Source organism: Myodes glareolus, chromosome 19, assembly GCF_982192425.1.
Source record: "Myodes glareolus chromosome 19, mMyoGla1.1, whole genome shotgun sequence".
Taxonomy (NCBI): Eukaryota; Metazoa; Chordata; class Mammalia; order Rodentia; family Cricetidae; genus Myodes; species Myodes glareolus.
Window position 1 is genome coordinate 7,727,416 of NC_142044.1, and position 16,671 is coordinate 7,744,086.

At 39.9% G+C, this 16,671-nt stretch overlaps 1 protein-coding gene across 3 annotated transcripts in view; it reads left to right on the top strand.

Moving 5' to 3' along the window:
- Positions 1–16,671, top strand: part of Oxr1 (oxidation resistance 1) — a 375,562-nt gene that overhangs the window by 226,326 nt on the left and 132,565 nt on the right. Inside the window, exon 1 of one of the 3 annotated variants that reach the window (XM_085679016.2) lies at positions 9,999–10,238. The exons of the other annotated variants lie outside the window; for them this stretch is intronic. Coding sequence (XP_085535142.2) covers positions 10,133–10,238 — 106 coding nt within the window. The 5' untranslated portion in view covers positions 9,999–10,132. Of the gene's footprint in view, positions 1–9,998; positions 10,239–16,671 lie in introns of those variants that run through there. 3 annotated transcript variants of the gene reach the window in all.

A 16,671-nucleotide genomic window follows, 5' to 3' on the forward strand; every position in this document is an offset into this window, starting at 1 on the left:
TCCAAAGGAAGGTGAAAACCTAAATGAGGCATTTATGTCTACTGGTATGTCAACATTCAGACAGATAGCAACTATTCTTCAAATTCACTAACCTCATTAACCAGCGTGGAATAAGTCATCTTACACAAAACCAACGTTCCTATTCTAGGTTCAAAGCATTAACTGAGTTTGCAAGGTCAGCATGAGGGGTTGGCTGGTGGGGAAGGGCCTTTTGTGTGCCCCTGTAAGTCATGGAAACTCACAAGCCAGGCACTTCAGGAGAACACCTGAAAGCTACTGTTAAAGCTGCCTCTGTGATGTTGGCTGTGTAGGGGCCGCTACCCTCTCTGTACGCAGACAGACATGGCAGAGAACTGTTCTCACAGGGGAGATGGTAGGAGACATCAGCAACTTGAGAGGCAGGACCAGCTCTTGGAAGATGGGCAGGGTAACCAAAAGTGGATGCTTCTTCCCCTTTTCCAAGACTGTTTTTGAGTGCAAAGAGCAGAAAATCACAATTAAGCTTTTTAAAACAAATACAACATTCAAAAACGAACTGCCCGAGGTTCACAGGTGAGGTGAAATAAGGCTGGACCTGTTTTCAGAAATGATTAAAAACAACAAACAAACAAATATTTCCATGTACTCTGTTTCTTAACTCTATTTCCATGGTGATCATTCCTTTCTGTTTTCCTACTTCATGGTCCCAAGATGGTTCTTTTGTTCACATTCCAGACTCTTCATGATTAAAATGTCCAATCCTAGGTAGCCAGTCTTCTTGTGGGAACAGTTAAGGCTGCAAATCTCATACATGCTGTTTCACACACATTCAGCAAACGAGTACAAATGTTAGACTCTGAAGTGAACATCTTGTTTGTCTCAGATGAATTAGCAAAGATTATTACCCCCGCCCTACCCCAATAATGTAGCTGTGTTTCAAATTATACCAAATAGCTTAGGCTTGTGTCTTGGATCCTGTTTTTAATTTAGAGTCACACCAACTCTTCTTGAAGAACATAAGATACGTTATAAAGAAGTGGAATTACTAAACAATTGCATGCTGTTGCGAAGTACAAGAGGGCGTATGTCAGGTAGCCAAAGCGGCGGATCATACACCAGCATAGGTTCACTAAGAGAGAATTGCTGAGATCTTTTTTATTATTATGATTCATCTCAGACAAGGATGATTAAGCTGCAGAAATTTATGACCAAGTTCTGGAGAGGACTCATTCTGGCCTGTAGACAGCTGCCTTCTCACTACGTTCTCATGAGAGAAAGGGAAAGAGGAAAGGAGGGAAGGAAGCAAAGAGAGGGAGAAAGAGATCTCATCTCTTTTGTGAGTAAGTAACCATCGCAAGAGCTTCAGCCTTGTGAGCGCATCTAAATCTAATTGTTCCTCAGCATCTTCTTTCTCGGGTACCATTCCATAGGGAGAGGGGGCATGGCTTTATTTAGCATGTGGATTTGAGAAAATGTGATTGAGTTCATAGCATTCTTCCTCTTCCCACCGTAACCTATGTTTGTTTCATCTCAGCAATCAGAAGCCATTCTGAAATAAATTCTAGTTGAATGTCCAAATTCTTTTCTAAATACTATCTATATCAGGTGTGAGTGACATAAGTATGTTGTTTCAAGGACAGACAGATGGCTTGGTTGTTAAGAGTTTGTATTGCTCTTGAAAAGGACCAGAATTTGTCCCCAACACCCATGTCAGGTGATTCACAACTGCCTGGAGCTCCAACTCCATGGATATGATGCCCGCTTCTGCCCTCTGGAGGCACTGCACCTATGTATGTATACCCATACCCTATTAATGCATTATTTAAAATAACATCTTAGAAACATCCTTTAGTTTTCTTCATGGTTTTACAGAGCCAATTATGAAGGGATGGTCCATCTTCAATAAACTTCAAGTCTGCTAATATCTGACTCATGACTGTGCAGTGACTGAAGTGTTCTACAGCCATGAGCCTGTGCAAACAGAGAAGTCACATACTTCCCAAGTGGAACGGGCCGGGCTAGGATACATAGACATCTCCTTCTGCAAAGGGAGAGATATGACAGAGGGCAGAGGTCCCAGGCAGCTTCAGCTTAGTAGGGCAAATACCATCAGACCTTAATACACTGGAACAACCCTTGGGGTTGATGTTCTGCTCTCTTGGCCCTGCAAATGGGAATGCCATCCCAAAGCTCTGCCTGTTTGCACCCCTGTATCTCCCTATGCTGAATTCACTCTCTGTAATCAGTAGGAAACAGCTTGTTTGCTTAGGCCTGTGTGCAACCCCGATGACTTTTGAATAATTTCCTAGGTGACTCTTTTGTTTATAAAGAAGACTGAAGTTGTAGTCAAACAGCTCTATGGCCTGTTCTCTAGAATACAAATATAATGGCCTATCTCCATGCCATTAGTCTCCGTCCCTCCATTGCAAGCCAGCAGGATGTCTGTTGTTCATTCTTTCCTGCTCTGTTGGCTGCTGCTAGGACAGGTGATTGGAGCCAAATTTTAGATCCATAATCTCCTTATCACAGGCTGGTTAGACTACACACTTGATGTTGCCTTTAGAACAAGTAGTTGTGGGTTTTGCAATGTAGATAAGATGAGGTTTCCAAGCCTCCAAGTTCTTGTTCATTTCTTTACTACAAGCAGTAAAACAATTCTGAACCACACCTTGAATATTTTGCTTTGAAGTCACTTTTGCTAAGTATGGTTTGGTTGCTTGCCTACTCTACCATTCACAAAACATGAGTATGTAAATCCTTCTCATTTTTCCTGCGTTGAAACAAGGACTGCTTTTCCTCTTGTTTCCAATAAAGTACCCCTGTTTATCTGAGGGATCATCAAAATTGACCTTCTTTTTATTATTTCCAGTGTAAACCTCAAAGCTCTTTGAGTGTCCAGCCCGTGCTCAATTCTGACAGCACTCCTTTGTGTGTTAAGAGCATGCTCTATCAGAAACATGGATCAAAATGTACATACATACTAGCATGTTCATGGGTGTGGAGACCATTTAATAGAGGGGATAGACACATGCAGGAATGGGAGCTGCTGTAGACCGCAAGCTGGAAAATAAAAAGAGCCAATACATGGTTCCAATTCAAGTAAGAAGGGGCTGAGAACCAGAAACAGATGATGTCAGTTCTAATCCACAAATCTTATGTTGGGGCTTGGGAGCCAGGTAAGCAGACATTTTGGTCCAGGTATCAACGCTGGAGAAAGTGGTGACCCAGCTGGAGCAGTCAGGCCGGAGTTCTCTCTTCCTCAGCTCTTTTGTTCACTTAAGGGCTTCAGTGGACGGATGACCCCACCTGAATCAGGAAGGGAAATCTGTTTCACCCACAGTAGCAGTTTAGATATGTTAATCTCATTAAGACGCATACACACACACACACACACACACAGAATGCCAGAGAAACAGTTGTTATCTAACACACGCACTGTTTTTATTTAATATACACTTAGAAGAAAGGGAAACTTGACGTTTATCTCATACTTTCATAAAGTAAATATAAGCAAGAATAACCAGATGCTGCATGGCCTTCAAATTACCAACAAAATCCCCTGCTCAGTTGTGCTGCTGAGGAACTGCAGAAGCATGAGTCAGACACTGACATTTTGAAGACATATTTTGTTTTATTTTTAAATCTTTAATTGGATGATGAATATGGTTGGAAAAATCAAAAAGAGAGTGTGATATATACATATATAATTTTTCATATTTGTTTATTTTGGTGTACCTGTTTTGAGGTCAGAGGACAATTTGTAAGAGTCAATCCCTCCTCCTGTCATTTAGCCTCCAAGGATTGAATTCAAGTTCTCAGACTTGGTGGCAAGCACTTTTACCCTACCCACTGTGCCATCTTACTACTGTGTGCGTGAGTGTGTGCGTGCGTGCGTGCGTGCGTGTGTGTATGTATAGACGAGACAGAGAGAGAAAGTACATTGATTTGCTTGAGAGAACACGTATGTGCAAAAGCCAATGTAGTTTTAGAGGTTAGCCTTTTGTTTCAGATCACACTGACTCCAAATTTAGATAGGATCGCAACTCATTCGTTTATATAATTTTCAAACTCGTTTCAGAGTAGAAATGACAAATAGGAAAAGAGCAGTCGATTCTTTAAAAATGAATAGTGATGATGAAGAAACTGACAAACGGCAGATAGGGGTGCTTATTTACAAATATGTAAAACTATTTTCTCAAAATTATGTTTTATTGTAATAGTATAATTATGATTCAGTTAATAAAAGATATTAAGAAAAATTTATGTTTTATTTTACAAGGAGTTTTAATATTATGTAAAATACCTCTTAAAGAAAAATGCTAGCTATATTTTTGTAAATAAAATTTGATAACAAACATTTTGAAAAGACTCACTGCAAATAACTGCATTGAACATTAGCTATTATTTTTCTTTGGGGTAGTAATATTGTCTTTTACTTTTTTAATAGCCAAAATTTTCTAATATATATATATATATGTGTGTGTGTGTGTGTGTGTATTATTCTAACTAAAATAATTAAATATATTATTTACAAGGAATATTCCAGAAGTTTTCAGAAATTAGATCATTATTCTAGTGTGTATTAATAACATAAAATTATATGGTAATGAGGTCAGTCAAGTTAATCAGGAAAATATCCAACTTGATATCACACATTTCATGTAAATATTCTTGGGAAGATATAATCTCTTTTTAAATATTTTTCCTCCAGATTGCAAAATTATTATCTATTATAAATAACATGTGGAATGGAAAGCAGCAGAGATACAAAATGTGTAGTAAGCACTAGTCTTCGGGGACTGTCTCCTGGCGGCTTTTTAAGTTATTTGTTCTGAAAGTAATGATCTTGGTGATTGATCAACCACAATGACATCTCAAAGGAGAAATTTTAGTTTCCTACATCATAAATTACATATTTAAAGAAGAGTGTTCTTGCCATGTAGACAACACTGGCAATACTTTGCAAGGAAAACTATACTTCTGGCCAGACTTGGTGGCACCCTCCAGCACCCAGTGACTTCAGAGTCCCGGGCAGCAACGTAGGGTCCTATCCTGAAGGAAAAACAAAACAGGCAGTGGTGATGGACACCTTTAATCCCACCACTTCCTCCCTAGGCAGAGGCAGGTAGATCTCTGAGCTCAAGGCCAGCCAAGTGGGTTCCAGGACAGCCAAGGCTGTACAGAGAAACCCTGTCTCCAAAACAAAACAAAACAAAACAAAAACAAAATAAAACTCGTACACTTCAGGCCAATATAATAACTTTAGTAATTTTAGGCATGAAGCTCCTCCATTTTTTCTTGTGTACCCATTCTACGTGTAAGAGAGACGTATGTATACAAATTATTTTTGTAGCATGTCTTTACTTGATTTTTTTTCTTTGTATTTTGAAAAGTAACTTTTGAATGTATGTAGAAAACTTCGCAGTGTTTTTAGAAAATTATTATATTTATAAACTATATCCTTTAATAAAACTTTCAATTGATCTCCAGATTTTCCAATTAACTTTCATTATTATTATTATTATTAATTTCATAATTCCTTTCATTAACTTTTTTCAGCTAGCACACAAAAAATGAGGTTCAATAAAATGTTTTTATACATGTGCATCACTTTACTTTGATATTTAGATAAAGTGTATTAAACATGGTTGCACATGCTCTGGTGTTTAAATTACTGTTTCAGAACCGAACCAATGTTTTCCTTTTCTCAGTTCTGTGGTACCATTTTCAGGTCTTTCCGGACATGCTTGCTTCTGCCAACAGGGGGCGCCAGAGGAAAAGAATCTCACGGCCGACCCAGATCGGGCTCCCTCATTTCTGCTGGTTTCCTGGGGCTTTGCACCTACCCTCCATGCATAGGCAACTAAGATTAATTCCAGAAGCAGCCGCTGAATCTGATTTGCAGAATCAGATTATTGTGACATCCTTTTTGGCAACTTCATCATCATCACTGGCGGGTCCTGTTCAGGCCCCCGCAGACATAGGAGGCCTGAACGCTTACTAAATAAAAGCCCAGCATAACCATATCAGTTTAATCTCAGATTAACACTGGATAATCATTTGGTCTGACTATGTTCAAATACTGCATCTTAACCGCGTGTTTTATATTTAACTGCCGCCCAGTGCAGGCACAGTTCTCTCAGTTCTTCTCTCAGCTCCATGCTCTGTTTCTCCTTCCTGCACTTGCCGCCGCCGCAGTGGTCGCTCAGGCTATCAATTTAGACCTAAGCCGTCCTTCATTCTGTTCTGTGTGCTGGCTACACTGACTGATCCAACACGCGTTCCTAGAGCAGAAATACCGAGAGCCATAGAGCGGCAGTATATGGTCTCATGCAGGCTTTACCATGGGCACACCTGTGAAGGCCCAGATGGGAGCTAGCTGGACTCTGCCTAAAAGAGCAGATTCATCTAGAGACTATTGATAGATCAGCATGGGGGAGGGGTGTGAGTCACTGTAATTTTTTCTCATACACAGTATACTTTGTGTGTGTGTTGTATTCATGTGTGTAATCATAGAAATGCACAGAGCTAAAAGGGGGCAAACAACAGACTTATTGCCAAGTACCCAACCTGACCAGTTACACATTGCTCAGTGATGCTTTCTGGTTACTTACAGTTTTTACCCATTCTCCCCCAACCCCTGTCCACCCCCGACTAATCCGCAAGGCGCTCCTGCCATCATCCGAATGCAACCACCACTACTCCGGTGATTGCTTTAATACCTTTGGCCTCAGTTACCACCTAGACAAACATAATTATTTTTCCTCATGATGAAATTACACCCACCATCCCAAAGTAACTTCCCTTTTCCATGTTGCTGATACAGGTTACTGTCATGAGATCCTCACACTCTATTCATCCAATTGGCCTGTCCATTGCCATGTCTGTTTTGATTGTGGGGTCACTAAATTGACTCCGACCTCCCCCGGGTCTCATTGCTAGCCTACTGTGAGACTTTGGCCACACCACTGTATTTATGGCCGTGCTTGGTCACACACTGACCACATGAAGCTCACTGCTTCTAATTGTCATTCCTTGACATGGAGCTCCTTCTTGGATTTATTCCAACGTCTGTCTCTCCCCTCTGTCTTTTCTTCTTACCTGAGGTCCTGGGCTAGCCATGGTCTGTTGCTTCCCAGGCCTGCCAAAGTAAAAAAGAGCTTGTGTCTTTGAATAAGTAAACTGACAAGAAAGTCTTGGCACAGACAGAGAAAGACAGTGCCTTTTCTGCATGCCTTGTCATCGGGGGGGTGGGGGGGAGCCTCCTGGCTAAACCTGCTGTTTGTGGACTCTGATGACCAGAGCTTAAAGGTCAGCTGTGCTCACTAGCCTAGCTGTGTGAGCCCTCAGCAAGGTTTTGTTTTTTAACCTCCCTGCCACTCTTTATTCACTGCAACATAAAGAAAACATATGGGCCTCCAGGATATTCTATCGTGTTAAATAACTCATGTACATTTCCTAAGAAATAGCCAGCACATCAAAGAACTTAAATGTTTGCTGTTTTAAAAAGCTAACTCTTGCTGGGAGCATTTGAAAATTCTGCTTAACTCCTACCGCTGGGTGGCCTGTGCCAGTGGTCACTCTGGCTTCCCTGTCAGAGAGAACACCTCGCCGTAGACTTAGCTTCCCTTACACAGCTGCTCGGCTCCATTTTTGCTGGACCTACTTCCTTAAGCAGAAGAATGGGGAGCGGGCTTCACCGTTAACAAGATAACTCAGAACCTAACTCAGGTGCTATTCGACAGACCCAAAGATTGTGGGAACCCAAAGATGCAGTTACCGGAAGTATTAGAACAGCATGCCCAATGCCGAGTTGCTGGAAGGTACAACCTTACTGATACTGCACTTTGGAAATCTGAACCCAAAACTAAATAAATGAATAAGTAAATAGAGGAATAAATAAAAGTAACCAGAAAGTTCCCATTCAGTGGTTTAACAAATATTATTTGAACTCTCCATATGTATAAAGTGACCTAAAGATGAAGATATAAGACTCACACAGTGTGCCCAATGCCACATAAAAACATAGTTAATAGTTCATAGGCCACTTCATGCCTTTACTCAGGATCTCTAGTTCATTGCAATATCACACAACGTTGACAAAGCTTCAGTTACTAATCAGTGTGTCACGGTGTTTAAAGAGAAAATAAAATAGTTGAAGGACCCAAATAAGCCACACAATCGAGGTAATCATAAAACGTGGCTTGATGGACTATAGAGCCAGGATAATTTTGTTTTCCCAGTCAGAAATCTCTTAGCCTCAGTCGTCCCTTTTGAAAAACAAGCTATTGTTAAGGGTAACAAAGACTCACTGTGTGTCTGTGCGGAGACTGTGGTAAACATTACACAGCTCCTTGACACACTGTTCCTGAGAATGCTCTGGGCAGTAACTCAGTCTCCAGGCAGAAGTGAGAAAGAAAGCCAAGAAAGAATGGTTCAGTCACTTGCCCAGAGCTACAGTTTTAGGGAGGAGAAAGAGGCACAAGGATTATTCTCAGATTGGGGTCTAGTCCCACATTCAAAATCACAAAACTGCATCTGCTTTGCTTTATATAATTGATCTGTCATGATCAGATCAGCCCTGTCGCTCAGTGAAGCATGGAGCAGTAGCAATTCCCAAACAAACTCACAAAATCTTCACTGGTCTCAGGGCAGCCATGAGGATGCTGACACCACCCCGGGCTCACAGGTATTCCAATGGGTCTCCACCTGTAGCTAATAACATCCAATCTTTAATCATAATTTAGTCTGGGAAACTTAACCCATAACTAGCCACCGACATGAGTCTATGCCTCTTGGCTTACCAAACAATATTTTAAATAATAAAACAGATATTAAAATAAATATTCTTTAAAATCATGTTTTTGCTTTTCATCCCCTTAGTCATTTTAAGTCTTCTGTTAAATATATTTTCAGTGTGATGAAATGGTTGTCCAAAATTATCATTTAATTGCCATTAAATCCTCTCTCTCTCTCTCTCTCTTTCTCTCTCTTCTGTTCTCAAACCCTGGCAGCCACTAGTCTACTTTTGTTTCTATGAATCTGAGTACTATATATACTTTATAATGTAGAATCTTATAATATTTTTCTTTCTGTGACTACCTTCCTTATTTCACTTAGAACTGTGGTTCTCAACCTGTGTGTTGTGACCCCACATTTTAGGAAGCTTGAGAACCACTGACTTAGGACAGTGGTTTATGGATTCTTTAGCATGTAATAAGGCTTCATCCCAGGGGCTGGAGAGGAGAGATGGCTCTGCGGCTAAGAGCACTGACTCCTCTTCCGGAGAACCTGGGTTCAATTCCCAGCACTCACATGGCAGTTCACAACTGTCTATAATGCCTGTTCCAGGAATCTAACACCTTCACCCAGACATACATTTGGTCAAAACATCAATGCACATAAAAAACAGGGCTTTCTTCCTGTTTAGCGATAGTAATGTGCCCGTGTTTCCTGTGTCTAGTCTGCAATGTATTTGTTTATCTGTTCATTGTGAATGCTTGGATGGATTAAACCTCTTGGCCACCCTGGGCAGTGCTGCGTGCTATGCAGCTATGAGGAGTCTGCTTGAGATCCTGCTCTCAAATCCTTGAATGCACTCCCACTCGTGGGACTGACAGATTCTATAGTCATTCGGCTCTTGATCTGAGAAATCCCATAAGCTTCCATATCACATTCCCCTCTGACACAGCTTTCATTTTACTAATAGCCTTCCGTGGCTCTACATCTTCAGTGGTACTTATTATTTTCTGCGAAGCACTTTATCTTTTTATTTAGTATCACTTTGATGTAACAATAGATTTGGATGCCAGAAATCACAGTACGACTTACGCTAGTATTTCACAAGGAGTGATGGATGCCAAACAAGCCCAGGATTCCAGCCCCGCCAACGTGCTTAACTATAGAAGCTAAATATTACCCTTGGACATTCCTTAAGTAAATGAATAACTTGTCCTTTTGAACCCAAAACAGTTCTTGTGTCCTTGGGCTTTGGGCCATTACTGTCTTACTCAGAATCAAGAGCTTCTTGATGTGAGGCAGAGGGGGACTGGAAGGACACAAACTTCTTACTTGAACCGTCTTCTAATGATGGAGAGAAAACTGAGTATTCTGAAGATGCCCTGGACTTGGAGGTTTAGATTTCAGGAAGGAAATGAACTCAGTGCAATATCAAGACGATCTAAACTACAAGGCAATAAGCTACAGTCACAGAAGGCTGGAGTCGAAGGAAATATGGCCAACAGCCATGAAGCCACCAAGTGAGTTTCTAAAGTCTTGTCCTATCTTTAAAAAAAAAATCTTTTCATTTGATTGAAAATCATTTGTTAGAGAACATTAAGACCTAACAATGAATCTCAGCTATTAACCAGATAGTAGGATATTATGCAAACAGCAAATTTGGATATTTGCATATATATTTTATATTGAATGTTCTCCTATGAAAATCATAAATTGCTTACCTCTAAAGAAAAAGTTTTATATCAGTATTATCTAATATTTTGATTCTGTGATATGAATGAAAAAGTCTTTTAAACCTCTTATTTATATTCATACTTTTTTATTTCTTCCTCCCATTTTATGAGTATAAACCTAAATGATCGAATACCTTCTTCCATTCTAAATATACAAGTGAATAATTTTAAATTATAGTGCACTTATTGTCATCTTTATTTACTTTGTGAACACTGATATGGTAGTAAGAATTTATTGTATTAAAATGTTATAAGTTTTAGCAGTCTATAGCCAGTGACTATGAAATTTTCTCAAGCTTTCAGATAATTTCAAGAATACGTCCAGATAACAAGATTTGGGTTGGTGATTTAGCTCCTTACAGAGTTTGTCTAACATGCCTGAAGCCCTAGGTTGGATCTCTCGCTCCACAAAAACGAGACATGGATTTGGAAGGTGGAGGCAAAACAATCAAAGTTCAAAGTCATCTTCAGCTATATGAGACCCTGTCTCAAAAAGCTTAAGCCAAGAAAAAGGGCCCATAGATAGTTTTTAATTGGCATATATATATATAAAAAGAGACCAGTAATGATCAAATTTAGAGCTCACTTGAAAACATATAAAAACCTTTTGGTTTAATCAGATAACATGCATGTGAGTAAGTCCTAGTTAATAAAAGTTATTAATAATGCCCTTGTTCTGTAGTAGTGAAGTAGTATTTCTTCCCACAAAAGTTGGGCTCTAGTGTGCAGGCATGTCAGGTAGCACAGCTGTCTTTACCGTTGTCCAGCTTCCTACTTTTCTGCTGGGTGGTGTTACTCAGCAGTGGAGACCACAAAAGAAAAGCAGACATCTTCCCTTCCATTTATTTATTGTGCTTGTGTATCTGTGCATACGTAAATGCATGAGCATTGCTCACCCAATAGCTGTATGGGGTCAGTTCACTCCTTCTCCCACCTGGAGGATGAACTCGGGTCTTTAGGCCTAGAGAAAAACACCTCCACCCCCTAAGCTACTTCACCAGTCTCCATTTTAAAACATTTTAAGCCAGCCTTTGCTGGAGTTAGAGGCAAATTCCTTTCTGCGAGGACAAGTGATGGTTAATAATAAACTTAGAGGAAAATGCCACAGTTAATGCAGAGCAAAAGAAACCTGAGATGCACAGCAGTGTTGTGGTTCTTGCCACAACCAGTGTTGTGGTTCTTGTTGTGTTACTTGCCACACAGTAACACGGGTCTGGAGACATGGCGCGTTGCTTAAAAATGCCCAGTTTGATGCCCAGAACTTACAAGGTGACTTACACCCACCTGAAACTCTAGTTATGATATCCCTGTTTAAAACAAAAAGAAGCAAAATCATGAATAGTTTCCTTGTAGTCATCTACCGTGCGTCTGAATTCCAGAATATTGCATCCGAACTGCCCTGTGGAGGAGCAGCTCAAAGCTCAGTCTAGACCATGGCCAGCTGGTGGGCAAGCCTTCTGGTTAGTCACCTGAACAAGGTTCACTCCCTTTCATGAGAGTACTTGATATAGACCGAACCCTTACAGGGATGGGGGCAGAAGCGCTGACCGCTTTCTCCAAAGGGGCTCTGTCCCAGCATCTTCCCCATCAATGAGTGTACATATTTGAAGGGTATGGGCAGCAACATCAGACCGCGTGAAGGCTGTTAACATCACATTGAAGATGCAGTTGAGCTCATCGTTCAGTCTACAGTTTCTGTGCAAAACTAGAGCAACCATCTACTTCCCTATTCCTGTGACAATGTAGCTACGCTACTCAAAAGGTTTACCGTTCGTTTACCGCGCTAGTTGGCAGGTGACCCTGGAAGAGCAGGGCCTAAAAGAGAAGTGGACTAAAGTCTCCTGCAATGGACAGCTTTATTCAGAGCCTCAGATGATTTATAATTTGGGGGGGGGGGGTGTTAGGAAGAATCACATAAATAAAGCTGTCAATCACAAGAGCAAGCCACACGTGGCAAAGCATGTTTTTCCGTGGAGGCACACGAATAGCAACAGCTGAAGTGAAGTCATTCCTATCCGCTACACCTGGTGGGGGGCCTGAAAACACATTCCAGGAGGAGAGGCACACAAGCGCATTCCGAGAACAGTTCTGAAGTTTTGAAGAAAGTTCAGTTTTGAAGAAACTGAAGTCACAAGGCGCTTATTTTCTTGGAGTTTCCTCACAAGCTCTCAGAATTCTCACACAACTGTGTTTGTAGACTGTGTTCCAACAACCCTTAATTAGCTTTTTTATTTGGAAGGGTGTGTCCCCCCCCAAAGAAGACAATTGTGTTGAAATGTATAATTTCTATAAACATAAAACTAATTAAAAGTACAATTTTCTCTTGAAATTTAAGCACTTTAAAAAAATAAGCACTTTAGATGTCTGATTGAGTAAACATAAATTAGACAAAAAAAAAGCCTTAAGCACTTACCCCTCTAGAACTAATAGATCACATGTACAAGGTGCATAAATTAGATTCTCCAAAGTATTTCGAGCATCTTGAGGTCAGGACTGGGAAGATTTTCAGGAAAAGCAGACAAATGCCACCAGTAAGAGTCCTCTCTTTGAGAATCTGAGGGGATGCTCAGGGCATTGGTCTGTCAGCAATGATGACCAATTTCTGGGTCACTTATAAAAAGGGGGAGGCTCTTTTTAATATTCACACAACCTTCTGAGTGAAGTGAGGCTGGGAAGACCCTGGCGGACAACAAGAATCAATGGGCCACCATTCTTTCTCCTCTGGAAGAAGAAAGAGTCCTCTCTTTTCTGTAGCAGACAATGAAAGGATTTGTCCATGTAGCAGACAGAGGCCAGAAAGACTAAACTTAGAAGTAGACCCCTGCCAACAAAATAATGAAGTTAAACAGCAAAACCAAGAAATCTAAGGCTGATAGGAAAAATTAAAAAAGTTTAACTTCATGGTGGAGAACTAAAAAGAAAGTTCTTTTTGAGACTTTCACAATAAAGGTGGACCTTAAAAATCTTTCTTAAAAGAAGACCAAAAGTTATTGATATTTATAAATCTCCTATACAGCAAGTCACCAAAACATTCACTGTAAATACAACAGTCCGCAGCAATGTCATTGGCCTACTCCTTCATTCCGTGTAGTTGTAACTATATTATATAGTTAAATAATATCAAAGCATATAAAGAATAATAAAAATGAATAGCCATCAACCAGCTTAAAAACTTAAGCTTAGCAAAAACAATTAATGGCCCCTGCTACCTCTCATTAATCTTTCTCCTCTCGGCACCTGCTCACCTCCTAAAAGAGAGGGACCCATCATCTTGAATTTTGGTGTTTTTAAAAATACCTTTATACTGGTACTAAGTATGAGAATGGTCCATATGACGATACTCCTTTGGTTTCCTCCTGAATAGGAAAGCCACTCGGGAAAGGAGGCATCTGGTATGAGAACACTAACAAAGCTAAGAACATAATAAAAAGTCTTGAAGCAACAGAAATATGCAAAAGGCAAGAAAATCTGTATTTTTTTTAAAAAAAAGCATTCTTAACAGCCTCAGAAGAATTGAACTACATTGTAGGCATGAAACCAGAGTAGGGAAGGGCACAAAGCCTTTTCATGCTCAATAACAAACAGAAAAAAAATCCTCTAAGAAATTAAGTCTGTAATTGCAGAAATTAAAAACACAGCGAACACTGTTTGGATGTTGATAGAATTTTCTTTTTGAAGCTAGGGCAAAATGATAGAGGCATTGAAAGCAAGAGAGAAGAATAAGGAAATGCAAGGACCAGTTACCAAAGTTCATCATTCACAGAAAAGTTTCGAAAAGAAATACCAGAAGAGGGAACACTGAAACATCAAAGAAATAAAACAAGAGAAGCTATGCGGAACTCAAGAACATGTGATTCCAAATTCTAATAGCCCAGCATCAAGAATCATGGCTAAAGCAGACTCACCTAGGCATATTGTCATGAAGCTTCAGAATATTGATGCTAAAGACCAGATCTTCAGTTTTTATAAAGGCATATTTTTAATGGATGAATAATCATAACAGCAATGCTTTGTATATCAGTGCTAGAAGCTTGAAATAATAGAGCATGTCTTTGAATAGGAATGAGAATTATCTCTTAGCAAGCATGCTACTAACACTGTGAATCAAATGTCAAGAAGAACCTAACCAGTTTCAGATATGTACTTTCAAAATACTCCCTCATGGGCATAATATTGGGTATTCCACCAATATAATCAAACAAGAGAGAAAAACCTAAGGAATTTAGGGAACAAGGACTCTGCCAGAAGTGAAGGGATTCATCTGCAGGACCCATCCTAATAACCCCAGATAGCAGCTTTCCAAGTCTGAGCAGAGCATCATGAAGAGATCAAAGAGGTGGTCTATGACGGCTGTGAAAAGGAAGCAGGAGCCAGACTGTGGCGGTGCACACACCTTTAATTTCAGCACCCAGGAGGCAGGAGCAGGCAGATCTCTGTGAGTTCAGGACCAGCCTGATCTACAAAGTGAGTTCCAGGACAGCCAAGATTACACAGTCTTAAAAAGCCAAAACTAAGAATAAAAAGCTGGTAACTAACATAATATGTTTAGAATAACGGCGATTTTCTTTAGTTCTTAAAGAAACTAACCATAAAGGTAAGCTCACAAGGAAATAAACAAATGAATAAACATAGTGCTAGATAAAAGTAACATAAAGGAACTAAACATGATGCTAAGCTGACAAAGAAATAAGCTGTATTGAATAGTCATATTTTTACAAGGCATAGAATAAAAGGGAGGGGGAAGAAAACACAGATCAATAGAATAAATGTGATCTAAGGGCATCATGTGACTTTGGGAGTATATAATGAAATCCCTTCTTATGTAAAATCAATATATCCTTAAGATGAAAAAGAAAGAAAGCCCTCCATGCCCCCAAGCCACGCTTGAACAGTACTAATTTTTTCATCATTTCTGTACTTACACAGTTGATTTTCTTGAGTTTAATTTTTTTTCATGGTCTCAGTTGAGTTTTTACAGAAATTGCTCAGGTTAAATGGAATCAGATACAAAACCAAACCAAAATCATTAATCTGCAGAAAGAACCAGTGGAAGTGGTGTTGGCCAGGCAGGGAGGAAAATATGGAAAGGCAGAAGGAGCAACCATCAGAATACATTAAACTCATGTAGGAGATTGTCAAATGCCAAGATTAATCAATAAAAATGTATGAAAAAAATCAAATAGTTACCCATTCAGCAGAGGAGAGTGTTGTCAACATTTCCAGTAATGTGTAGGAGCTGGAGTCAAAGCTTGGACTCCTCAGTGGTCATTCTAGACTAGGTTTTCTTAATACCACATTTAGAAAATTCTACTGAAATTACAAGTTAGTAAGGCAGGTCCCAAATTTCAGTGGAACGATTTAAACCCACTTATCTTTCTACAACCTAGCATATCGCATGTTCCCTAATTTCCTGTTGCTATAAGCTCAAGACATTTTAGCTAATATGTGTTATAAGCTATATGCATGTTACTCGGATCAAATTTGCAATGCCGTGTTCTATTTAAAATTTTATGATCCAGCATTTCACCCACTGTTTAGGAAACCAAGCGAATTTTTCATAGAGCAAACACATCAGCAGAAGGTAGAAAAGAATAATTGAAGACAGAAGAGAGGAAGAAAGAATAAATGTACAGTCATGTCAGTAAATTCAGTGGTAAATGCCATGAGGTAAGGAAGTCTCAAGACAGGTAAAGGAGACTAGAATGCTGGGGCTAGGAATACACCCAGTTTTCCTCAATAGGGTAAGAGAAATCCCTATTGAGAAGATGACAAAGGTAAGCGGAAATTTAGAGAGATGGGGGAGTTAGCAGATACTGGGAAAATAGAATCCAAAGAAAATGGAGACGAGTGTACTGGGCTAGAGTTTGCAGCTAGGCAAGTACGACTCAGAATGAAGGGGTCATGGAGATTGCAGATAGATTATAGGGGCCTGACTGTCTGCATATTACAAACTATTCCTTTGAATTTCGTGATACAGCCCTTACTCTAAGGGAAACAAATGCTTATTAATGACTCTCAGCAAAGAACTGACGTAATCTGCCTCTCACACTGAAAGCTTGGTCCTGGTTGGGATGTCTAGTATAGACTGTTAAACCAAAGTCAGATTAGGCCATGGTTAGGAGTTTGCTGTGACTCACTGGTCATTGGACTTCAGAAAACGTGACAGGTGGACACATTTTGTGTATGTTTTAAAACAGAGTGAACAACTGGTAAAGTAGAA